This window comes from Mus caroli, unplaced genomic scaffold (assembly GCF_978045245.1).
Source record: "Mus caroli unplaced genomic scaffold, Mus_caroli_1 scaffold_8, whole genome shotgun sequence".
In the NCBI taxonomy this organism is placed as follows: Eukaryota; Metazoa; Chordata; class Mammalia; order Rodentia; family Muridae; genus Mus; species Mus caroli.
This window is the reverse complement of record NW_028227263.1, coordinates 49,537,892-49,564,144: the sequence shown is the minus strand read 5'-3', so window position 1 is coordinate 49,564,144 and position 26,253 is coordinate 49,537,892. Positions and strand designations below refer to the sequence as shown.

The window sequence follows — 26,253 nt, the reverse complement described above, 5'->3', positions numbered from 1 at the left end:
TGTGTTCTAGACACAATCATGTGTAGTGTTTGTAGGAGGCCATGTGTACAATCACGTGTAGGAGACCAGAGACCAGGGATGTCATTCCACGATTTTGATTTTTATTTTCTGAGACAGGACCTCTCATTGACCCAGAATTCAGTGAGCCCCAGATCCACCTGTCTCCACCTCCCCAGTGCCAGGATTGTAGGAGCACTCCCATACCTAACTTCTCTCAGCTCCCCACTTTACCAACTGAGCTCTCTCCCTAGCCTCCCCAGTCAGAAGCTGTCATTCCACACAGCAACGAGGAGGCCAAGAGTCAGGGGTGATGCAACTCAGCCAGGAGCCCCCTAACTCAGCAGTGCCCCCTCCCCATGCCTCATCTAACCTTTCTCCCATTGCCTGGCCAGAAGACAAGAGAGCGTATCAAGATCGATCCTTCATGTCACCACCTCCCTCCTGGACCTGTCATTTCCCATGGCGCTTCATGCAGTTCTCACTCAGTCCTGTGCCTCCATTTCAAAACCTGTCACCCTTCATGGGTGGCAAGTACCACCCAGAAATTCTAAAGACCCTGCCATCTCCGGGGTGGTATCACCAGAAGTGAGGCCAAGAAAAGCCCCTTAGGTGGTTCTGAAATGAGTCCCTGGCCAGGAGGAATGACCTCCTGTGTGGCCTTCTATACCACCATCCCTCAAGGTGCCCTTCAGAAACACAAGTTTCTCATGGGGTTTTCTCAAGCATCCACCTGGATGTGCCATAGGCTCCCTGCAAGTCCTTAGGCCTCAGGCAGAAATGCAGGCACTAAGCAGTCCTTTGATCTAATAAGTAAACAGATGCCAAGAGGTCCAGGGACTGGGCCCCCACCCCCACCCCCCCACCCCCGTGGAGAAAGCTGGCAGTATGAAATGGCCCAGCAAGTGAAAGGATGCTGAATGACAGCCGGGACCCCATTGTCAGGGTGCCTTCCTCAGATCCTAAGTCAACAAGCCCATTCTTGATGCAGATCCGAAAGATGCTTTTCAGTCTGTGTTCTTATAATGACCAATGAAACCGAAATAATAAGGGTAGGTAAACTTAGAGTATGATTGTCTTGGAAGAAAAGAGAAATTGTTACTAAAAAGATGATCCATGACTGTCGTGTTTGCAGGACTTCAGACATAAGGTAATTTAAATAATTCACAGAGACACTGGAAATGTCTTTCCTACCTCGACTTCAAGTCCTTCACAAACCCAGTTCTCTTTGTACCCAAGTGAAAGATAGGAGCCTCTTATAGCAGCAAAGTGGGAAGACAGAGCCTGAGGCCTAGGACACTGGATTTTTATTCCTGGTTCATAAGACCCTCAGAGCCTTGGCACCTTCCTTGCTCCCTGTTCATCTGTAAGAGATGACTGGAGTCGTTGAGAGTGTAGCTCAGTTGGTAAAGTGCTTGCCTGACATGCACAGAGCCCTTGGTTCAATCCCCAGCACTGTGTAAGACTGGGCGTAGCTGTGCACACTTATAATCTCAGCACTGGGAAGGTAGAGGCAGGGAGGTTCAAAAGTTCAAGGTCATTTTCTCTATCTGAAACTTGAGGCCAGCCTGGGCTATATGAGATCCTGTCTCAAACGATAATAATTTTAGATGTTGTTCTTATTTAAAAGTAAACAAAAGTAAGTAACAAATAAACTGTTAAATAACACAGAAGGATCTTGAGGGACTTGGGATTGCTCAGTGCTACAGTGCTTTTAGTACAGATCCCAGCAGAAGAAGCCGGGCGTGGTGGTGCACGCCTTTAATCCCAGCACTCGGGAGGCAGAGGCAGGTGGATTTCTGAGTTCGAGGCCAGCCTGGTCTACAAAGTGAGTTCCAGGACAGCCAGGGCTATACAGAGAAACCCTGTCTTGAAAAAACAAAAACAAAAACAAAAAATCCCAGCAGAAGGACAAAGAGCTGGACAGGAGTAGATGTTAAATCTTCTGTTTAGCTCCCTCTCAGATCCAATGCTGAATTCCTGTTTTGCCTTCTCCATCCCAGGAATTACAGTGGACAAGTTTGGGCTCATTTATTTCGTGGATGGCACCATGATCAGACGCGTTGATCAAAATGGGATCATCTCCACTTTGCTGGGCTCCAATGACCTCACCTCGGCCAGGCCCCTCAGCTGTGACTCTGTCATGGAGATTTCTCAGGTGAGAAGACATTGTCTCCCGGAACCCTGTGTGCATGTGTGTTCTTCCTGCCTCTTGTCACCTGGTCAGCCTGATGACTACTCCTCTTGACACTGTTCACGCCTTTGAATGGAGCCCACTTGGTTCAGGGCCTGTGTTGAGTACCCAGGAGAAGAAACCTCCCCAACCCAAATGCCCTGGAAGTTCACCATTAGCTATGACAAGTGTGTGGCTGGAGTGGGAACTCAGAGGACAGTGGAAAAAAAAATCTTCCTATGGCCAGCAGACCAGTATGAATTTAAATTCCTATCTCTGAACTTCCTCTTTAACAATACATGCAGACACCTATATACTTTCAATAACATATGCTGCATAAGACAGGGACTCTGCCTGCCTGTTACCTCCTCTACTTTAACCAAAGTACCTGGGACACAGTCAGAGCTCAGCCAATATTTGTTGAATAGTTGTTTGGACCCTAGCTGTAGATCCTTAGCTACCAAAGCCTTGGGGCATGGGTGGGCTAGTGAAATCTTTTGAACTTCCTGTATGGTTGTACGATGAAGTGATTGACAGGCGTCTGTATGGCGAGATTGCCTGGAAAACACATGCTGTGTATGAGCTCAACCCTGCTCATCCCTTCAGAGGTGGTGAATAAAAAAGCATCGACTTTCAGTAAGGAGGAGACATGGGTACCAGGTTTGGACTCTGGGTTTGCTGAATGGCATGAAAGGACAGAAAAGTGGTAATAAGTGCAAAGAAAGATGTCACTAAGCCTAGTGTGAGCCTGGGGTTGCAGCCCAGTTGACAGATTAGCATTCATAAGCCTGGGGTTGCAGCTCAGCTTAGCATTCATAAGGCCCCAAGTTCAATCCCTAGTTCCATATAAACTGGAAATGATGGCATGCTCCTGTAATCCCACATCTGAGAAAGGGAAACTGGGAACCCAATGGTCAAAGCCATTCTTGGCTACATGCTAAGTTCAAAGCCAGCCTGAGATAAAGACTCTGTCTCAAAGAACATTGGAAGGTCGAATGCCAAAGCAGAGGGCACTTTGAAGGGAATTGAGATAGGAAGCATGGGCTAGAGCCACTGAGAGGAGGTGTTCCTGTTGTGCCAAGGATTCTGGGCTTCAGTAGGTAGACAGCAGGAATGAGACCCAGTAACTGGCTATCCAGGGTTTCCTGCATATATCCTGTGATGACTTGGCAAGGACCAAGTCCTTAACTGCCAGAACCTGGGATCAGAGCTTGGCCTGAGTTTGATCCGTGAGCATCCATCCTGCTAACATTATCAGAGCCTAGGGCATACAAAGAGGCCGACAGGAACCCTCTCTCTCAGCCTCACTCACTGTGCCTTCATCGGTCACTAACACATATCTCTGAACTCCGTTCTCCAAGCCCCATGACCACCCTGCCGGCATTCCCAGCACCCACAACCCGGCCCAGCCTGATGCTGGGCTGGTGTCCCCCTGTGCCAGCTTCTGTGAATCTGTTCTCTGCCGCTTGACTTTGCAATTTGGCAGGCTTCGCCTTGCTGGCTTGAGAGTTTCCCTTTCCAGTCTGTGAGCAAGCTAGAATTACCCGGGAGGAAGCCGCCAAAAACCTAAGGATGTGCAGATGAGTATTTTTGCTTCTCTAAATGGGCCCTCAACCAGCCAGCACAGGGCGCCGAGCGCTTTCAATCCACACATTGGAAAGTTGTTTAGGTTTAGAGAGAAGCACTGCCAGGCACTCACACCAAAGACTTGGAAGGCAGCTAGCGTGTCGAAGGAGAGAAAACCACAAAAGCCACATACTGAGAAATCACGAGGTAAAAATCTCTACTCCTGGTCCTTGCTTCCTTTGTCTGTATGTAAAAATTGGATATTTTCCTCCCACTGAACTCTTAACACAGGCATGTATTTTTCCATACACATAGGGAAGGTGGTGTTTGGGTTCAGAGCTCCCTCTACTCAAAACACCCAGGTTTCCCTGTGGGAACCGGGAAGGAAAGTCACAAAGAGCATGGCTAGAGCCTTCAAAGGGAATAAGGAGAGAGTTTGGGGGATGACAGAGACCAAATCCCAAAAGACACTGAGAGAGGCATGGAGTGGACCAACAGAAGTCAGGGCCCCATCCTGGAAGGGAGTTTGGCTCTCAGCTCCGCAGGTAGGGCCTCCACCCTGTACTTTGAAGCCCAAATGAAAACTTGCTGTGTGCCTGGTGCTGACTAGAAATGAGGTCAGAGCTGAATACAGCTTCTCTTTTCCTATGTAGTTGCCACCTTAGTCCCTGGGGTAGAATGTAGGAAACTGAGGCTGAGCGAGAGGAAATGCCTTTACAAGCTCCCTGCGCTGGGTTTCATCAAGGATGGGGAAATGAATCTCTCTAATGAGACCAAGAACGTAATTGCCTAGCGCAGAGCTGCCAGCTGGTAATAGGATGTAAATATTAGTTCCCTGAACATCTACAAAGAATTTCCTGGTATATTGTCTCATTTGCTGCAACTCCTCGGGATAATGTTGATACTCTGATTTACATATGGGCAAAGAAGCTCAGGATCTTAAGAGACCTGAGTCAGGTGACCCATCAGTGACTGTAGAAGCAAACAGGAAGTGAGGTGCCCTGCCCCCACCCCTCCCGCTCATTGGACACACTCATTCATTTATTCCTGTGACGATGCATCTGTGCACATTCGCCACTCTGTGGCAAAGCAGTTGGCTCAAAAGGCCTTCATGGAGATACAGAACACTCAGGACAACTGGGCAAAGGAGTCCCCTCCACAAGTCCCCTGAGCTCAGAAGCCTGAGGACCACTGAAGTTCTCAGGTCCAGTCCCAATGTTCTGACGGTAGGAATTGAAGCTCTGGCAGGATCATCACTAACAGGAGGAAAAACCAGAAAGCCTGGAGCCGCTGAGCACCGTGGCCTTCTTTCCTGGGCACACCGTAACACAAAGCAACATGGAAAAAAATGCTAAAATGCAAAATGCTCTCTCATTCATTTATTCTCTCTCCCCACTGGACTCCCTCTCTGCTCTTTCCCACCCACCCACTCATCAGGACGCCATCTTTTCATCATAATGACAAGCAGAAAGGTCTCTGCGAGTAAGTCCCCAAGGTGCCACAGGACCAGAGGGCATAAAATATTTAGCAGCCAGTGTTGACAAGAAATGGGTTTTAGGAAATTGAAAATTCTCCTGTCACTTTAGAGCAAACTGTGTTCTTGATGTAGCCGAAAGCTGGCAGGACCATACCCCAGAGAGCATCAGGGAATGTATGCAGCAACCCAACTGTAGCTCTGGAGAGTCTGCAAGCTCCCCTGTCCTGCACATAGACAGGGGCTGGGGCTGGGGCTGGGGCTGGGGGAGGGACAGAAGGCTTAGGACAGAGGAGCTGAACACTGGCTATTTTGGCCCATCTTGGGAATGGCTGTTAAGCTAAGAGAACAACCTCAGTGTTGTTGTTTTTGGTGGTGGTAGTGGTGGTGGTAGTTGGGTTGTTTGGTTTTGTTGTGTTTTTGGAAATAGGTTTTTCTCTGTGTAGCCCTGGCCATCCTGAAACTTGCTCTGTAGACCAGGCTAGCCTTGAACTCAGAGATATGCCTGCCTCTGCCTCCCAAGTGCTGGGATTAAAGGTGTGCACCACCACCACTCAGCTTTTTTACATTCACTAACAACCACATGTACATTACAACAACTTTAAAAAAAAAAAGTAAAAAGAAAAATTAACATCATCCTTGATCCCAGATGGCTGCCATTGTAGTATGCCTCTTTCTAGCTTTAATCTCCTCTTTGTCAATAAGCTAACTTATATATTTCCCCTAGCTGATGTCATTCTTTTCCTGCAGCTCTTTCTACTTAGCATGGAGCAAACACGTCACCCCACATCATTACGTATCTAACTAGAACAGTGGTCCTCAACGCGTGGGTCCAAACCCTTGTGGGGGTGACATGTCAGATGTCCTGCATATCAGATATTTGTATTACAATTTATAACAGTAGTAAAATTACAGTTATGAAGTGGCAACAGAATAAGTTTACGGTTTGGGGATCACCATCCCAAGGAACAAATAATAAAGGGTCACCTTTGGAAGGCTGGGAACCACCACCCTAGAGGATCATGTTAAACGATTATTAGATTAGTATTCTAATCTGCAAGTAAAGTAACTGTGCTACGACTGTCTAGCCAGTTCTCAGTCGTTGACCATCTGAGTCAGTTCTGTTTGGTTTGGGGTTATTGCTTTGGTTATTGCCATTACTAACATGATCGTGACAGATACACTTGTAGAGACTAGCATGCTAGAGCAAATTCCTAGGAGAGAAACTTTCCAATTGCATTATTCATATTGTTTGAGGAGCCCCAAATTGGGCCAAATGTTGGGTGTTAGTAGGAAGCCCAGGGATGTCAAAGTGATGAGTCCCTCAGGAAGAGCTGGAAAGTCAGCTGCAAGACACCCTGCTCAATGTTTCCAGACCGTGTGTAGTGTAGCTACGCCTCTTGGGGAGACAGTCAGCCAAGGGCTTCCCTTAGTGCCAGTCCTTTCCAGTCCGATACATCCAACAGTGCTTTGGTAAAACATTGGTCACCCAGACCTGATGGCTACCATCCCCTAGGCATTCACCACGACTTCAGCCACTGTCCCAGCCTGGCTGAAGAGAAACTCAGTGCATGGCTCCAGGCTTTGAGCCTAAGTCCCACTGCAAGTGTCATTAACCCCTTCCAGGAGGACCCAGTCTGTGAAGCCCTAGAGACACCCCCCCCCCATCTATCAGGCTTCCTGAGCGCCAGTGTCCACTCAGTCACCTGAAGGTCACCTGCAGGCAGATCCATCTTCAGTAGGTTTGGGGCAAGTTTACCATTGTGCATTCCTGATCAGCTCCAGGGAGCTGCCAGTGCTGCTGATCTGATGAGAAGAATCGGGTGTGGTTCACCCAGGAAGTTATTTTTAAATAGGCCCAATGTGTGGACCAACTACACTGGGGATCTGGCTTATCTGACTACTCAGAGTGGCATTTGAGCATCAGTGCTTTCTAAAGTCTCCTTCTAGTCTGACTATGAGGCCAAAATGAAGAGTCACTAGCCTAGGACCACATGTCAGGCAGAGGCATGAGGTTTCCACGTTCATACTCCAAGCCTAACTTCATGTTAAGTCACCTTCATGCATGGGTCATGCCAGCATTCCAAGATCATTTCAATCCTTTGAAGAACTGCCGTGTCAGCCTCCAGACTCCATCCTCCTCTCCCTCACACTTCTGTAACCATTGTCTAAGTTTGAGCACTCAACTATGTCCCAGGATGTAAAATGTCATCCCTATTTTCCCAATATGAATATTGAAGCTCAGAAAAGCAAAGTAACTTGCCCAAGGTTGGAAGTGGGTGTAGGTTAGGAACCCAAGCTTGTCTCTGTCTCACCGACTTCCTTTTTAAGGCTGTGATCCCCTTCTTCAGTGTCCATAAGGCTGGGTCATACTGTATATGAAGGCCCTTTGGACACAATAGTGGGTTATTGGGAGTTTGGGGGTGACTAATGATGGGCATCTTGGCATCATTTGAGTGTCCGTGTCTCCATTGTCAGGTTCGCCTGGAGTGGCCCACAGACTTAGCCATCAACCCAATGGATAATTCTCTCTATGTCCTCGACAACAATGTGGTCCTGCAAATCTCCGAAAACCACCAGGTACGCATTGTCGCTGGGAGGCCCATGCACTGCCAGGTCCCTGGCATCGACCACTTCCTGCTGAGCAAGGTAGCCATCCATGCGACCCTGGAGTCAGCCACTGCTCTGGCTGTTTCACACAATGGAGTCTTGTACATCGCTGAGACGGACGAGAAAAAGATCAACCGCATCAGGCAGGTCACTACAAGTGGTGAGATCTCACTGGTTGCTGGTGCCCCCAGTGGCTGTGACTGTAAAAATGATGCCAACTGTGACTGCTTCTCTGGAGATGATGGTTACGCCAAGGATGCAAAGCTGAATACCCCATCGTCCTTGGCTGTGTGTGCTGACGGGGAGCTCTATGTGGCCGACCTGGGAAACATCCGAATTCGATTTATCCGGCAGAATAAGCCTTTCCTGAACACTCAGAACATGTATGAGCTATCCTCCCCCATCGACCAGGAGCTGTACCTCTTTGATACCAGCGGCAAGCATCTGTACACTCAGAGCCTACCCACAGGGGACTACCTGTACAACTTCACTTACACGGGGGACGGGGACATCACACACATCACCGACAACAATGGCAACATGGTGAACGTCCGCCGAGACTCTACCGGGATGCCTCTCTGGCTGGTAGTCCCAGATGGCCAGGTATACTGGGTAACCATGGGCACCAACAGCGCACTCAGAAGTGTGACCACACAAGGACACGAGCTGGCCATGATGACCTACCATGGCAACTCTGGCCTCTTGGCAACCAAAAGCAACGAAAATGGGTGGACAACGTTTTATGAGTAAGTATCAAGTTGTATTCTACGAGATGTGGTGTATGATTGAAAATGAGTGAACTGATGACATGTGTTTTTTATTGATTTCATTTTAAATCAGGAGTGGGTGTGAAAACCATTATCAATGACAGGTTCTGCATGTTTATATTCCAAATGATTTCTCCTGAAAGGGAAATGGGATGGTGGGAAAGACATGAGTTTTAGACTCATGTGGGGCTTCCATCCCAGCTATAGGTACTATGTTACTCTCTCTAGGTCTCAGTTTCCATACCTGTAAAATAGGTACAGTAGACACCCAGATTACCACAAAGATATAATGTCAACCAGAAGTACTTAAAGTGTTATATCTTCGAATAAACAGCAAGGTGACAGATAATAGGAAGAACAACTCCATGTGGGTGGATTCTCTACATAACTGATGCTACATTTTTTTTTTTAATTTTTGGATTGAACTTCTGACATTCATTATATGTCTCCTTTCTCAAACACATGATATAAACATCACCTGGTCTTTCTTTCAATATGTCACGTTCATTAAGGAATGATAACAGTTACATATCATGCTGTGCTATAGAAATAACTTCCAGAAGTGGGCACACAAAACCCTTCACCCAGGAATGAGCCAATGACTTTGATCTAGTTGCTTCTTGGCTTTCTCGCCTAATGGGTTATGGTTCGACCTTGTCCTCGCCACAGCGTTGCAGCTCTCTGTTCTCAGGTGTAATTCACACCTCAAGTAACTATCCCCTGCTCTACCTGCAAGGTTCACATCTCAGAGCAGGGTGGCCAAAGAGAGGCAGAGTTTCAGCTCATTACAATCCTAGGCAAATAACTCACCTCACATATGGATAGAAGACCAAGGTGCTATTTTAATGAATGGGCCTTCTAATATCTCTTTTTCAACTTAGACTTTTTTTTTTTAAGCTTCACTTCTTTGTCATGTTCCAGACAACCGAGCCTGCTGAATATGTCAGCATTCCAGGCTGCTGGAGCTGGCGAAGAACTTAGTCTTGTTGAACATCAGCTATGTGCTAGAAACAGAGTCATTGAGCTAATCTTCACAGCAGTGGGGGTGATGGGTAATATTTTCTCTTTTACGGAAACAGAAACTGAGGCTAAGGGAGGCTCATTTGCAGGCTAGAAGAAAGTGAGAACCCTGCAGGGAAACAGGAGTTCTAAACACAAGTTCTAGCTTGTCTGGAGCTAGAGTTTTAGTTCCGAGTTGGGCTCCAGGACCTTCCCAAACCTCTCCCTGAATCTGCAAATCCCAAATGAGTTTAAGTCGTTGGATCATAAGGTTTTCTCAAATGAAATAAATATCAGCTCTCACAGCTGTAGAACCCAATGATGGGGGTAGGGGCTATAGTTGATTTTTAAATATAATTTACATTTTAAAAAAAGCCACAGCCCTATGTGCAAAGTTCACTAGTTAAAGTCCTTTCTCCAAACAGGGGCCTTGTTAATTGTAAAAAAAAAAAAAAAAAAAAAAAAAGACAAAGATCCAGGAAAACAGCAATTATCTTGATTAACTCGTTGAAATGGAAATACACTAAATAATTCAATTTTCCCCATTGCCTGGTGGAAACTTCTTATACATTATTTAGCCAATACAGGGGTTTCTTTGTCAGAGCAAATCTGTTCACGCAATTAGTTCCCAAGGTCACTCCTCCCAAGTCCCAAACGGAATGCTAACACACCACCACCACTGTCACTCCTGCCATTCCTGAAAACTAAAATCCCTTCCTATGTGTACGCCAAAAAAGGAGCCCTCCCTCTCTGTCCTCCATGTAAGCCACAGTCACAGCCGATGGCAGGTTAACTATGACGCCGCTATGTGAATTCATGTGTTTGCTTGGATGCATTTGTACGTGCAGGTACATGTGCATATGTGTATGGAGGCCAGAGAACAAGCTCAGGCATCCTCAGGAGTGCTACCCACCTCCTTTACGGTCTCTCATTGGTCTGGTGCTCAGAGACTGAGCTAGCCTGGCTGTCTGGCCAGCATCAGGCCACAGGAGCCGATTGTCCCCACCTCCCAGTGCTGCTGCAGATTACAAGCCCTCACCACCAGGCCCAGCATTTTTATGTGGATTCTGGGGCGGTGTGTGTGTGTGTGTGTGTGTGTGTGTGTGCGTGCGCGCGCGCGAATTTAGGTCCTCATATTTGATAAGCACTTGACCAATCTGGATATACCCTCAGCACCCACAGCTCATATCTCAAGGAAAAGAAACTGTTACAATTGTATTTTTTAAATAGCATTAAAAATCTTTTAAAGTCCACTTTATATTAAAGCACTGGAGGAATGTTGATCATTGGCATAAACCAAAAGTGAAGGTGCCATATATAACATTAAAGGGAGACTCACATTTTTTTTGAGATCCTACTGTGTGCGAGACTCTTCCCCCAATGTCTATAACAGCTCTGAGGGTTTGCAAGCCCCTGGGTCTGACACAAAAAAGTAAGTTGACAAGGTTGCCTCAGTCAGTAAGAATTGTCATCTGCACATTCTTTTTCCTGTGAACACACTACAGCTCAGAGAACGTACATAATAAGCTCCCAATCGTGCTTAGTAGGTTTAGAGTAAAATCCTACATCCCTGCCACTCCTGCTACACTGGCCCAGCATTCTATGTGCTTCCTGACTTACCTGTATGGCAGGGACTAAGTCAGTGAGTGGTGAGTTCCTAGGGATAGTCTAAAGTAGGGAATCTATGAGATAAAATATGGCAGGTTCAGTGATAGCTGCTGCTGTTCTTTCCAACAACACAAAGCACTGGCAGTTATTAGAGAGGCAGCATGCAAGGGAAGCAATGCAAGCAACAGAAACAAGTGTTTTATTAGAGGTGGAAATCAGGAGTCAGGCAAGGAGAATGGAATCAAATGTCAAGTCTGAGAGGTCAGGAAGACCCAGGAAAAGAGTCAGGTCCTAGGAGTATCTAAGATGGACTAGGAAACGGGGTGCACTGCGGCCCCAAGCAAAGTGTTCCAGCTCACACTGGAAACAAAGTGAGGGTGTAAGACACCAGCACTTGCCGGCAGTGGTGGCACACTTTAACCCCAGTACTTGGGAGGCAGAAGCAGGCAGATTTCTGGCTTCAAGGCTAGCTTGGTCTACAAAGTGAGTTCCAGGACAGCCAGGACTACACAGAGAAACTCTGTCTCAGAAAAAAAAAAAAAAGACACCAGCACTCACTAGACTGTAGCCATGGAGCTGAGAATAGACTGCAGCTTTCAACGAGTCTCCCAGTCTCCACCACCCAGAACTGTCACTCTGTTTAGGGCCATTCTGAGCATCAAAAGACTCGATAATTCTCTTCTCTCCATCTCTGTCCTGCTGTTTCTCTGGCTGTCCACTTCCTTTCTCTCTGAATCTCTGCCCTGTTTCTCTATCTCTTTAAGTCTCTGTCACCTCTCTCTGGATCTCTGACCTGCTTTCTCTCTGGGTCTCTGTCCTGCAGTCCCTCTGGGTCTCTGTCCTGCAGTCCCTCTGGGTCTCTGTCACCTCTCTCTGGGTCTCTGTCCCAGACTCTTCTCTGAGAGTCTGCTTTCTCATTTTCTAGCTTTCTGTCCCCCATTTCTTGTATCTAGTCCCTTCTTTCTTTCTCTCTAAGTATCTGTCTCTGTTTCTCTCTGCCTCTACCTTTCTTTCTCTCCCTCTTGGTCTCTGTCCCCTTTTGCCCCCTCCCTCTGTGTGTGTGTGTGTGTGTGTGTGTCTGTCTTCTGTCTTTGTATACTTCTTTCTGAGACTCTAAAACTACATAAATACACAAACATGCATACATACACACATACTTTCTGAAAGTGAAATTACTTCATAAATGATGAAACCAGCTAGAAATCATTACAACATTCTTAATTAAGAAAACTCCCACATATGGAGTTTTCCCAATGAACCATTTGTTGAAGTAGGTTTCCCCTTTAGCATCATGAGGCAGTGTAGTGGAGTCAAATCCCATGCTTATACATATAAAGTGCAGGGATGCTTGTGGGATGGGCTGTTCCTGAAACAAGTTTTAAGTTGGTTTTATCAATCCTCACAGCACATTAAATAAAACATCTAATATAAACAGTATATACTAGAGACACTTGTCTCAGAGAGTCTGCTGTTGTAGAGAGGCAAAGTTACTTAGCCCATGTCTATTGGGAACCCTTCTAGAAGACTACAATGCAGTCCTTGGTTCTGTGGAGTGGACACCATGGCTTTCAGACTCAACTCCAAGTCACACAAAACATGATGGGAAGGAAAAAAAAAGTCTTGCTAAAGCCAGATGTGGTAGTGTATAGTTGTAATCCCATTACTCAGACAGTCTGGGCTGCCTGCATAGTGAATTCCAAGCCAACCCATGCTACATAGTGAGACACTGTCTCACAGACAAAAGCAAAGAAGGAAGCTGATAGAATGGGGCTAGTCCCAAAAGGACTTTCTGGGTGGCAGTGAGCAACAAGCTCGCTGTGTTGCATAAAGGGAAGTGGCTCTAGCTGCCCACAGGCCCCTGGGACAGCCCCCGTTATAGTTATGCTCACATTAAGTATGTGAGCCCTTCACTAATTTCTTTACATTTATTTCTGCTTTAAGTTTGGGGCTTTGCCACCTCATAGGTGCTCAGTAAATATTTTATGAATGAAATGTAGATCCAGGAGAGCAGGGAAACAAAGAAGGAACGCATGCGCAGAGAGGACACTCCATTTAGACCCTGGCTCCAGCATCATCCGTGCATCTGGCAGGACGGAGAATTCAATTCACACAGTTCAAATAGAATGTGTGTCTTTCGGTCTGTGCTGGAGAAATAGGAGAGCTACAGCGAGCACTGTTCCCAACTTTACAATGAAAATAAGCCTGACAAGAGACAAATCCATGAGTTTGCCTTGAATTCTTTCTCTAAGGTCACAGGGCAAGCAACAGGCCCAAATCCAAGAAGCAAACTCCACCTACAGAAAAGAACCACATTTAAGCTTCCAGTTTACTGGGTGGGCACAGCCAGACACTAGACGTGGTAGTTGAGCTACAGCTACAGAAACTGGGGAGACAGGGGTGCTTATGTCTTCTTTGATGATCTACCTGACCTCCCTACAAACCACAGCAGAGGTTCTACACACACAAACATAGTAGAGAGAAATTAAGGAAGTGTCCCCCACAATTGGCATGATAAAGGGCACAGCAGATGCTACTGGGGAACACAGTGCCCACTGGCTCCACCCACTCCTTCGTCACCCTGTCTCCCCTAAGGAGCAATAGAAAATGGCAGCTGTGCACCCTCCTTAGACACTGTGTGAGAATCCATACAGCTCATGAGAGATGGAAAGAAAGGGAACATGATAACTGCAGCTGAGAGAGAAGCAGGAACAGTCTTCAGCCCAGAGCTGCTGCCTAAGAAGGGCCAGGAGCACAGAGCAGAACACAGTCCTGAAACTCAGGGACCCATGGACCTGTCAGAACAATAGAGAATGCTCCCCCAACACCCACAACTGCCTAAAATCCTGAAGCAAAACAAGGGGAAGAATACAGTAGGAAAGGGGATACGGAGTAAGCCAGCACTGGAAGGAGTCGTCCCTCTAAGATACTACTTAGGCAGGATCTAAAGCTGGGACAGAGTGACTTGGAGACAGAGGAAAATAAATAAATAAATAAATAAATAAATAAATAAATAAATAAATAAATAAATAAATAAATGCAAGCTCTGGCAAAGCAGTTTCTCAATCAAATTATTGCTAGAAGAGCTTAATGCCTGTGACACACCAATGTTCACCATAGAAATAGTGAACCTCAAAGCCAGCCTGATTCCTGAGGCCATTACCTCACACACCCTCATTAAAGACCTCACAGGAGGAGACTCACGTCATCTCAGACTCCGCTGTGCTGCACAAGATGTCACATTTTCCACCTGACCGTGTAACAGGGCAAGAAAAAGCAAGAAATGCAGTCATCCGACTCACATTCAGCTCTGACACAGATGTTGAAAACACCTTTCAGGGAATTTAGAATAACTGTAATTATATTAACAGCGCTAATGGAAAAGGTGAGCCGTGGGCAGATCAGATGGGTATTTCAGCAGAGATGGGGAAGAAAAAGAATCAAATGGAAATGCTAGAACTGAGAAGCCCAGCTACAGAGATGAAGAATGTCTTTGAAGGGCCCGCAGCTCTTGATGACAGCATGACACAGCTGGGGAAAGAAGCTAGGTCAATAGAAATTACCCAGACCAACACACAAAGGAGAAGAGATAAACCCACAGAGCAAGAGCTATGGGAGAATATCAAATGGTCAAATGCACATGTAATAGAATTCTAGCAAAGAGAAAATAGGCAGATCAAGTAATGACCGTGCAGTATTCCCAATTAGTAGCAGGACACAGTTTTTAAAGAGCTCAGAAAGTATGAAACAAAATATGTATGCACATACATACATACATACATACACATACATGTAGAAACTTCTAAGTGTGTCATATTCAAACTATTGAATTGTTTATAAAAGGGAATTTTCGGAAAAAGGGATAAGAGCCACAGCAAATTCTCACCAGAAACTATGCAGACTAAAAAACAGAAGAACAAAAGAAATGCAAAAAAAAACCCCAAATATCTGTCCACTGGGACATGATTCCTAAAATAGCGTTTTAGTGAAGGTACCTACAGGAACAGGTAAGGATAAGGATCACAGAAAGGTGCTGCGACCCATCGGCACCTAAGGAGCCATCTAAGCAGCCATCACTAGCCACCTTTAAGCCTTTTAGCTTAAGGTGAGCGTAAAACAAGTTGCTGGAGTGGTCACTAGGGGGAGAGAAACCACCCAAAAGAAGATGTTGGTACAGCTGTAAAAGGACTAGGGGAGAAAAATGAAGGAATATGTGTCCTGGCTCGTCTCTTTCCAGTGTGTGCCTCTTATTTGAACCTAGTGAGGCAAACCAGCAGAGATGCCCAGTCCACAGTCTATAGCTGCTAGCCTCCCCGGGGACAAAGAATGGCAAAGAATAGCTTTAGGAAGGAGCAAAACACTCAGAATAGACACTGACTGACGCCATGGCATGGTCCTTGTAAAAGGGAGAACCAGGATTCTACCCTAGCTGGACCTGACTCCTAAGCACCTCTCCCCCACTTCCCCCTCCCCCAGAAGACACCTGGCCTCAGAACAGCATCGGTAAGCTTATGATAAGGTTTGCAGATCTTACAGATCTCGGTAATCCTGAAGTCTAGAATTTGTTGTTGGGATTTAATCTTGCAGTAAATACAAGTCATGACCGGAAAATGCAGAAAGTACTCCGGCTACGACTTGACTTAGGAGTGCCCAGTGATGTAATATCCATTACAGTGACCTGGGCCAACAGAACTACTACCACAGCCAGCTTTGAACTCTGTTCACAAATGACACAGTGACCACGTCTTTGCTGGTGACACTGGTATTTAGAACAACTACAGATGAAAGTCATAAAAATCACATCTTTGTTATCCAACCGAAACGTCAGGATGAGTGAGACTTGTGTACCAGAGAGGGGTTTTGGCATTTCCTCGCTCGCTGCACGTAGCAAGTGGCTAGCGATGAAGTATATGGTGTGAAGAAAACCTTCCAGCGCGTGTGAAGACACCCTTTAGTGGTCCCCTTCTGGAAGCCGAGTTCATGGCAGCTCCATGAATCTTTTATGTGTTTTCTCTCACCGTGCTGTAAAGATGCTTCAGAGAACTGGCGTGAAGAAAAGTCAGTGGAAGGAAATCACAGAAAGCCAATCGTCTGGCCATCTTTACCTCCCCCCTCCCAACGGGGATCTGGCTCTGCCGCTAAGTGAGCTGAAGCCAGAGCCAAGCAGAACTTGTCTTGAAAACTGTCAGTCTTCTTGACCCACTCGAGACTTCCAAATAGAATTGTTTTCCCCTTTAGCACAGCGATAAACACAAAAGGTTTTGTTGTTGTTGTTGTTGTTGTTGTTGTTGTTGCTGGTTGTTTGTTTACCTGAAGCAGCATCATTTTAATGGAAATTCTAATCAAAGAACACAATCTCCATGGCCAGGCAGACCTGGTTGTGAATCTTCCCATGAGCTTTGTCTTTAGGCAAGCTGATCACCCTCTCCCAACCTCTATCATTGCCATTTGTAAAATGACAATAACAATCTCTACCTGGAAAGATGCTTATGAACGCAATGCATGATACCCAAAAGGCTCTGTGATTAATAGTGAGCTCTTCTTTTCTCATATAGAATGGAATATAAAGTAGAAAGTTGCTCTTAATCCGCTCAAAAAAAAATCAACAAAAAATAGCTACCCTATTCCCTTATTCAATCAGTGAACCCTGCAGTGTAGTGTCTCCATGCGGTGTCTTCTCTAGGCACTGAGAATATAGGGAAAGTCCCTGTGCTCATGGATTTACATTCCAGTACAAGAAGTCAGGTAAACAGATAGCAAGTATAATGAAGTGGATACGGTACAGTCACGTGGTAGAGGTGGTGGCAGCATGACTGTTTTGGAAACAAGAACTCTCTGTGCCATCACTAGAAGGGAGAAAGCATTCTCTACAGAAACAACAGCCCCCAGCACAACTCCTGGGCTCAGCATGTTTGGCACTGAAGCACAGCGAATTCAATAGAGTTCAGAAAAGCAATTTCCCCTGCAAAGTCAGAATGAGAGACAGGAAGGAGTCAGGTCACACAGCCACCCTTCACTCACATTATTTAAAGCACTCGGCATTCAGCAGTGATCAGCGAATCCTGGCCTCTGGGGGCTGACATTCCACTGAGGAAAGACTCCTAGGACACTGAAGACCCTGGTAGGAAGTTCAGATCCACTGGAAGTACATGACCTCTTTTGGACCTCACTTTATCTATGACATAGGCATTGGTGTTGCCACTCATGGAGTGGGGAGCATAGCCGCCAAGGCTGTACTATGGAGCCTGCGCATAACCACTGGCTGTGGGGAGGCTTATGGGTTAGGAGGCAACAGGCCTGAGATCTGTCCTCCAGAATCACCCCTCTGTCAAAGGTAAAGATAAGATCCTCTAGCCTAGACTGTGCCATCTCTTCTGGTTTGGAAGAAAACATGGCCAGGGTTCTGAGAGCTTTTGTAGTGCAAAGCAGGACAGTCAAGCCAGAGTGGTGACACACGTCAGTCATCCCAGCACCTGTGACGTAGCCGCAAGAGGATCCGCAGTTCTACGTCGTCCTTCGCTGCACAGCCAGCTCAAAGTCAGCATAGGCTACAGGAGACAAGGGAAAAAAAAATCAAACCAAACCAACAAATAAAAACGGCATGATAGTCAGAATCAAAGCAATGTTCCAGCTCCAACCAAACAGAGCTGGGGCTCGGAAAACTGTCTTCCCTGATTCCTAAATCCTGCCGCAGCAGCTCTCAGGCAGTAGCTCTCAGCAGGTCTACGCCATGCAAAACGGCCCCGCAGAGGAGGCCCACAATGCAGAGGTCTCAGGACCAAGAGGAAGGAGGCTCCATCTCTTCCAACTCACTGAGAAGGAGCAGCACTCGGATGGGACAATCACAGGTATCGATCCGGAGGCCAGGGAGCCCATCGGCATCTCCCAAGCTCTGGGAGATACAGAAATTAATGAATAGGAGACAAACATGTATACATTGGCAGCTGCATCTGATGTTCATTTAATTAAGATGTGTAGTCCTTCTACCAGAATATGGGGAGAGTGGAAATGGCTGGGTTTGGGCTGTCACATATAAAATGTGAACCAGATCTTGAAGGCACACGGCCTTTTCATTGTATCTTCCTCTGGCTCGATTTAATTATGCATTACCTTCCATAATAATTACAATTGTCTGCCTTCATACAAAGCCTCCTTCTGTTTGGAGACTAAAGCTCAGGGGAGAAGCCTAGGGAGATTGCTGAAGTATCATTTAGTGAGAGCAGTTGCCTCTAGCTTTGTGTTTCCAGCAGATGTTTATCTTGTACCTACTGTGTGCCGAGGTCTGCCCAGTCTTACAGGAGGCAGGAGTGAGTGGACCATGGTCTCTTTCTCCCCAGACCCATTCTACATCCATGTATTTAGACATTTTACCCCCATCTCCTGGCTGCTTTCTTGATGTCAGTCTTAAATGATACTTGAGTAAGGATGAACTTGGGAGCCAGCACACCTGGGTCACAGTAGTAACAGATGACAGAACCCAGTTGGTGTGAGTCTGAACTCTCAGCCTAGCAGCCTGACCCACTAAGGCTTCCTTGACCTGGAGCACACAGAGTCCCAAGAGGGAACTGACTCATACACCAGCCCTTCCAAAACTAGGAGAAAGCAGAAGCAGGGCACTTCCCTGGGGCTCTTCCTGGTCATGCTGAGCTGCAGGCATGGTAAGGACTAGGAAAGAAAGATTCGGAGAAGTGATTCATTTTCCTGCTAGATATCAGCTAGGTACCAGGTAAAGTTACATCTAGGAAAGTATGCCAAACCTTGGACAAGGAGAAATTAGAGGCTCTGGAGGAGACCCAGCCAGAAAGAAAAGGCAGAGTGTGCAAAGCCATAGCTAGAGATCGAACTCAGCTAACCTCGGCTACCTCACTCTTCTGTTTTGCTCTTCGTTGCTGTGATCACAGCATCAGTGGTCAAAACTAACTTGGAAGAGGAATAGGTGTGATGTCACTGGGTTCGGAGCCGATCCTAATACCAACACTAAGTTTGTATCAGTTTGGCAGCTGAAGCTGACCATGACATGTACAGTCATACTTCTGACCCTAACATGCCACCCCTTTCTTTGATTTCTAGGTATGACAGTTTTGGTCGCCTGACAAACGTGACCTTTCCAACTGGCCAGGTGAGCAGTTTCCGAAGCGATACAGACAGCTCAGTGCACGTGCAGGTAGAGACTTCAAGTAAAGATGACGTCACCATAACCACAAACCTGTCTGCTTCGGGTGCCTTCTATACCCTGTTACAAGGTAAGTCAGCCAAGGCCTGGGGACTTTGAGACCCAGAGATGAAGATGACCAGAGGAGGAAGCTACTACAGTAGCTGGCCAAGATCAAGAAAGCCTCTTGCTTTGGTTTTTCTCTCTTCTGCTACCTCATTTGCAAACATGCCAGGCAGAGGCCTATAAATTGTCTCTCAGAGGTTTCAGAGTGATTTTTCATTGTCCCATCCTATTATCCTCAGAACAAAGGGGAGAAAATCCATTAGTTGTTAATCCAGGTGACCTCCTACTCTGCTGTTATAATGGCTCCCAGATTTAAAAAAAAGAAAAATGTTAGCTCACACTGGTGTAAGAGAGACAAAGGCCACCAGTAATTACACCTAATTGTGGCAGGAATTTGGGTGTACAGAAGTCCTTCCAGGAGCCAGGGAGACAATTGTTCCTCTGCCTGGACTCCAGGGTTTCCCTTTCTGTGCAGCCATTGAATCATCTCAGATAGGGATTGGTGTTTTAGCTTCAGGCCCCTGAGAGTGAGGGAGTCTTGCTGTGAGCCCACTATTTTGACTGTTCCCATGGGAAGTAGTGACCACTGGGGCAGCACCCACAGCTTTGTTGAGTTTAATAACCTAAAAGGAACACCAATGTCACTTAGGGAAGCCCTGTCTGACTTTTTCTCTTTCTTCCCTCATCTGATACACTCCCAGATCTCGGCATCTAACAGCTAAAGGAGCTCGGCTCTGGGTGTCCAAGATCCTGTTCTAGCTCTGCCTCTGTCACTAAGTGAGACCACACATAGCCCTTGGGTTTCTTCTTCAGGGAAAGAAAGCATGCTGAAAAGATGTTGGGTAGTATGGAACAGTCCCTGGATGGACCTGAGGCACCTGTGCCTGCTGGAAGGGGAGGTCACTCTTGTTCTCTGAGCCTCAGTTTCTTGATCTTGGAAATGGGGCTACATTAGAGACTGCCACACAGAGTTGCCTAGACATATCTAGAGACAGCATTCATAAAGCATCTTGGGCCAGGCACAGAGCTCTGCTCAGAAACTGTTTGCTGGACTAACTGACTAATTAAGCAGTTGGATTTACCACAAGAAGGTAAATGTTTGCATGTTTGCATTATTGCTTTTGTTCCCAAGCATAGTTTTTGTCTTTCAAAAAGCTAGACCGAAAATAGAAGTTATTAAAGAAAGAGAGACCATGTCCAGAAATTTCTTACTCTAATGAGGAGTTGGGACACATGATGCTATGCATGCTCTGGCAGGGTTATTACCAAGAGAAACTACCACCTGATAAGAACCCTACCCAGCCCACCTAGGACAGTGACTGTTAAGCTGTGTGACCTTCAACCCAGTTTATTCCCTCACCATGCATGGGTTTTCTACCCACTTTATACTGCCAGGCCTGCTTTAATACATTTTTATGTTCAGGCAACTTTTTTAAAATTCAAAAGTGCAACACTCCTCAACTTTAAAACGTACCACCATTTAATCACTGCTTTCTGGATGGAGGAGAATAAAAGCCCAGTGTTCAGCATCATGCCTAGATTGTAAGACACACTTCAATTCCAGGAACATTGGAATGTAAAGACGAAAAGCACGTCCTAGAATCCAGGGGATACAGTATCAATAGTCTGCCTGGTACCACTGCAAGCAAGCTCCCTGTCAATTTCATGGTCGTTCCAGGCTCGGGTGCCCGGCCTGTCCGACACCTCAGCAGGGTCTTTGTAAGAAGCTCTTTCAGCTTCATCTTAGGTCTGAAAAGTGGGAAATAATGAGAAGTAGCTGCTAATGAGTAGCACCCTTGGGCAGTCACAGCCAGCATTAGCTGGGATCGTGTGCGGTGAACCTCCCCACATGCTGGCCCATCCAAAGTCAACAGTAATAGACGTATGTGCATTCCGGGAGGAGAAGCCTTACGAGATAAATTGACACAGGCTTTTTCACTCTACGAATGGAAGCAAAATACAGATTGTCAGTGCATGATGCATAGCAACGCTGAGGCAGATTTTAGAATCCCCGTGAGCAATAAAGTGTGGAAAGATGGAGTGCAGGGGAGAGAGAGGAGAGGCCCAATCTGATGTCATTCTAAGGGGAAGATTCAACGAGGGTTTCCCATGAAAACTACATCTTTTAAAAAAGATGTTTTCATTTTGCATAATGTGTATGAGTTCTCTGCCTGCATGTATATATGCACCACATGCATGCCTGATGCCCATGGAAGCAAGAAAGAGGGGTCAGATCCCCTGGAACTGGAGGGACAGATGGTTGTGAGCTGCCATGCGGTTCTGGGGGATGAACTCAGGTCCTCTGGAAGATCAGCACTGTCTCAACCGCAGATCCATCTTCCCAGGCCCCGGCACTATATTTTTATGGCTTTACATAGCCTAAGACATACTTAATTTAATCCAGCAAATACCGAACACATATAATAATAGTAGTGCTAGCTATGTTTTGAACACTCATCAGCTAAAAAGGACTGGTGGCCACTTGTGTCTAACTCCTTTCACTTACAGTAATATCAATAATGCATTTTTCTTGCAATATTACTTGTAGTTGAAAAAACTGAAACAAATTAACTATCTACTTGGTATTGTTAAATACATTGTATTTCCAAATAATGGAAGACTGAAGTTATTTTTTTTGGTTTTGGTTTTGGTTATTTTGTTTCGTTTTGGTTTTTTGGGCTTTTTAAAAATGTGGGTTTGTTTGTTTATTTTAAAGATTTATTTATTTCATGTATATGAGAGCTCTATTTGTATGTTCTCCTGCATGCCAGAAGAGGGCATCAGATCACATTATACATGATTGTGAGCTACTATCTGGCGACTCACAGTTGAACTCAGGATCTCTGGAAGAGATCTTAACTGCTGAGCCATCTCTCCAACCCAAAGGCTGTAGTTATTATGAAAAATGTTTATTACAAGTATTTAACAGCATGATATGATACATTGGCTGATGGAAAACCTCTAAAATAACTATTTGGCTCTGTAAATGCATTAAGAAATACTATAAAATCTACAAATCTACAACATATTTCCAATGGTTTTGAGTACTGAGCTTATATCGTCTCCAGATACCTTCCTAGTTTTCTTCAATGATAAAGTATCACTTCCATATTTAGGGGTAAACACATTTAAGCCCCCACCCTAGCCTCCATCCTCTCTCCTCTTAAGCATCTTCTCTCTTCTGCTTCAGACCAAGTCCGGAACAGCTACTACATTGGGGCCGATGGCTCCCTGAGGCTGCTACTAGCCAATGGCATGGAAGTGGCTCTGCAGACTGAGCCACACCTGCTGGCTGGCACTGTCAACCCCACTGTAGGCAAGAGGAATGTCACACTGCCCATTGATAACGGCCTCAACCTGGTGGAGTGGCGGCAGCGCAAGGAGCAGGCTCGTGGCCAGGTCACCGTCTTTGGACGCCGTCTGCGGGTAAGCGGAGGAAACTTGCAGCCATTAATCCCGGTGCAGGGGTTGGGTGTGTGTTGGGGGGGGTAGTGTATTTAGAGAACGGGGTCCCATTTTTGAAACTCTCCCCAGTTTCTTCATCTACCACAGGGAGAACCGAGGCCACAAGCCACGTGTAACAAAAGGCTGTGGGCCATCCTTTCCGTTTTGATCTGTGTGAACATGGCTGGCCTTGGGATGGGCTCTGAACTGAGTTGCCAGCTTGTATTCCACGACTGAACTCGGACATGTCAGTCACCTTAAAGCCTCAGGGTCAGTCATTGGGAAGTAAAGCCGATGTTGCATGCTGTTTCGACACGCAGTGTCTCACACAGAGCTTGGCATACATCAGGGTCAGTAATGGCTGCTGGTGTCCTTACCCACTCGCTACACTGCTTGTTCTTGTCACTGCTAGTATGTCCCCAAGTTTATTTCAGCCACTTAAAAAATGAGCCACATTTGCCACTCTTTCTGAGTCAGTTGATCCTTTCTAATGATCAAAAGGACTGAGTATGGTGTCAGGGAGATCACAAGTTCAAGGCTACCCTGGCCTATGTGCCAAGAACCTGTCTGTCAGGATGATCTTAGCATAGCTGTCACTGTGGATGGGAGGAGCTGCCTCGAAGACTGGTATTTCGGAGCATTTTTCATTGTGGGGCCCTCGGGTACCTTGTCTGCTCCCCTCCCGTGTTTCTGTAGAGCTCAGCCTTGGCCCAGCTGCCTTCCTCTCTAGGTTCAAAAAGCAAGGTTTAAAGGGCAAAGAGTGCTAAAGCGGGAACTTGGTGGGTGAGCACTTTCCTGGCAGGCGATTAAGCTTGGAAACCAGGGCTGAGGGAATGTAGAGCTGCAGTTCAGTGGCTGCAGATTGCCCAGTAATACAAATGACAAAGCAGAAGGGGAGGGGCTGTACAGGGGGACAGCTGGTGCCCCGGGCCTGGCTCTCTGCCCAGTACCTGTAGACCACAGGTGCTCAGCACACCGCTGCCGAGCCGAAGGGAACCGCAGAAACATCCTCACCGCAACAGTGGACTCTTGAGTCCCTGCCTCTCACCCAAGGAAGTTTCTATACATTCCCTTCTTCTACATGGGCAACCAAGGTCAAAAGAATAAGTGATTGTTTGCGAGTCACACAGCTAGGTGGTTGTAAATCCTGGGAAACCGATGCAGGGCAGAAGCATGGTGGCTAATGACTTACCCAACCGTGAAAACCAGAGCCTGGGAAACCAAACTTCTTTTGTACCCTCAACAGCCAAGAACTCTATAGCTAGCTAGCTAGCTAGCTAGCTAATGTGGAAACCAGCCTCCTACTAGTTCCTGTGGAAGGCCCAGCTAGCTCTTTGTTCCCTGCCACCATCTGGGGTCTCACTGAACTCATCTGCATTCTCAAGAGCCCCTCCTACACTTCTGAGGCAGTGTGCCAAAGGGGAAGTTTGACCTAGGTTGGATTCCCGCTGGGCCCCGTGTGTAGCCTCCAGCAACTCCTCTGAGCCTAGGCTTCCTCTGCAGATGCAAGAGGATGATGTATGTATTCAAAGCACCTAGCCCAGAGCTGCAGACCCCAGGTGCTCAGTAAAGGGCAGTGATTAGTGCTATTAGGAGTTTCTCTCCACCGTGTGAACAGGACCTGAAGTTTCCCAGGCTTTAATTGGTCCCTCTCCCAGCCGGAGATAGATGATACCCTAGTCCGGTGGCCACATCTCCCGCTTCCTCCCAAAATAAATGGCCACCAACAGTGGCAGTTTGTGGAATGAGACTGTTAGCCGGGTGTGCCTCCCCATAATGGAGCTCATTTTTTATACAGCTGGGAATTTTTTTTAATAAAGAAAGATGTAAAATAATCTCATTGCCGCCTCTGCCGAGCACAGGAAGCATAAGGTGCTTCCCCCAGCGAACTGTTCAATTCAGTTTCATTAATTTTGTCACAAAGGTACAGATCTCCTTCTTCACTGGGATCCTTGGGGGTAGGGGTGGGAGGTACTGTCCATGTGGCACCAACACTGGTGGGATAGGAGGATCTCCCAAAGGTGCTTCCAGAAGGCTCCCACCATTGTTGACAGCATGTCCCCCTTTTCATACGCCCTCTCTGCGAAGAACATGGCTTGAGCTTCCAACGCCTCTGATTTTTCACGGGAATTGTCTGCCACACGGTTTTTGCTTCTGCAATTGTGTTTGATTACCCTGGGGAAGGCAAGCTTATTATAACCAGGCCATTCACAGCTAAAGCCGCCTCGGCATCATCATTATAAATCCTTATTTTCGGGGCCTTGGCATTTGTATGGGGAGAGTGGGAGAAGACACACACATCTCTCCTTCCTCTAAGACTGACCGTGATCATGTGCAGTCATTTAGTGGAAATAGTTACAGCCATCTATCCAGTGCCTTCTATGCACCTAGTTAGTAGTCCACGGAGGCTTTACTCACAAATCTAGGTGTATACACCGGAAGAAAGTGAGTCTCTGAGAAGTAAAGGCACTTGACCAAGGTCACACAGGAAGGCTAGTCACAAAGTTGAGGTTGACATTTCAACCTTAATCCTGACACCTGCCTATACCCAAACCCTCTTCTAAATATACAGATCCCTAAAGGATCTTTTATTTCCTCAGGCCACACATGCCATTTTACATTGTGTGACCTAATTATCTGCTTTCCCTTTGGGTCGTCTTGGTTGTCAAACTTGCTGAATGACAAGTAGAAGAGGCAGCAAAGGTGCCCCCTGTGCCCTGTAGGGCCAACTCCCTCCCTACCCCCAGCCGGATGCTTTGAAAAACTTACTAACATTTGGGGACAGCCTATGCTGAAAGGTCCAATCCAAAGGCTCCAAAGCCTATTTCTTTATTAAAACATGGAGCAGGAGACCTTGGGAAATGGCTCACTCAGTAAAGTGCTTGAGGGCCTGAGTTTATTCCCCTGAACCCATTTGGGGGAGGGAGACCAGACATGGTGACGTGTTTGTAATCCTAGCTCTGGAAAGGCAGAGAAGATAGATCCCTGGGGCTCACTGGGCAGCCAGCCTAGCTTAAACAGAAAGTTCCAGGTCCTCGTGTATCCCCATATATACATGTGTGCTCATATAAACACATACAAAGCTCCTGCTTTCAGCTACCTCCATGAGGGCCTATAATTCTGACTCAAAAGGGAAACTGAGTTGGTGGTGGCCTCACAGACCAGAGGCAGATAACTGGGGGGGGGGGGGGGGGTCCTGGTCCTGGAGGCAAAAGGAAAGTACTCTAGAGTTAGGACTAGTTCCAACAGGACTACAAAAGAAACCACAGGGAATGAGAACGCTCCTGTCTCTCAGCTGCCTCTGAGGAGAAACAAGAGGGGACAGCAGGTGACCTAGAAACCTTGCCTGTGGGCAAATGCAGGGGAGAACCAAAGAGTACCAAGTATAGAGGCCCCCGGG

General features: G+C 46.6%; 1 protein-coding gene across 2 annotated transcripts in view; it reads left to right on the top strand.

The window, feature by feature from the left end:
* Positions 1–26,253, top strand: part of Tenm4 (teneurin transmembrane protein 4) — a 703,400-nt gene that overhangs the window by 658,829 nt on the left and 18,318 nt on the right. For both annotated transcript variants that reach the window (XM_029479435.2, XM_085841517.1), the window contains 4 exons: positions 2,001–2,155; positions 7,689–8,566; positions 19,262–19,434; positions 22,600–22,835. In XM_029479435.2, coding sequence (XP_029335295.1) covers positions 2,001–2,155; positions 7,689–8,566; positions 19,262–19,434; positions 22,600–22,835 — 1,442 coding nt within the window. The remainder of the gene's footprint in view (positions 1–2,000; positions 2,156–7,688; positions 8,567–19,261; positions 19,435–22,599; positions 22,836–26,253) is intronic.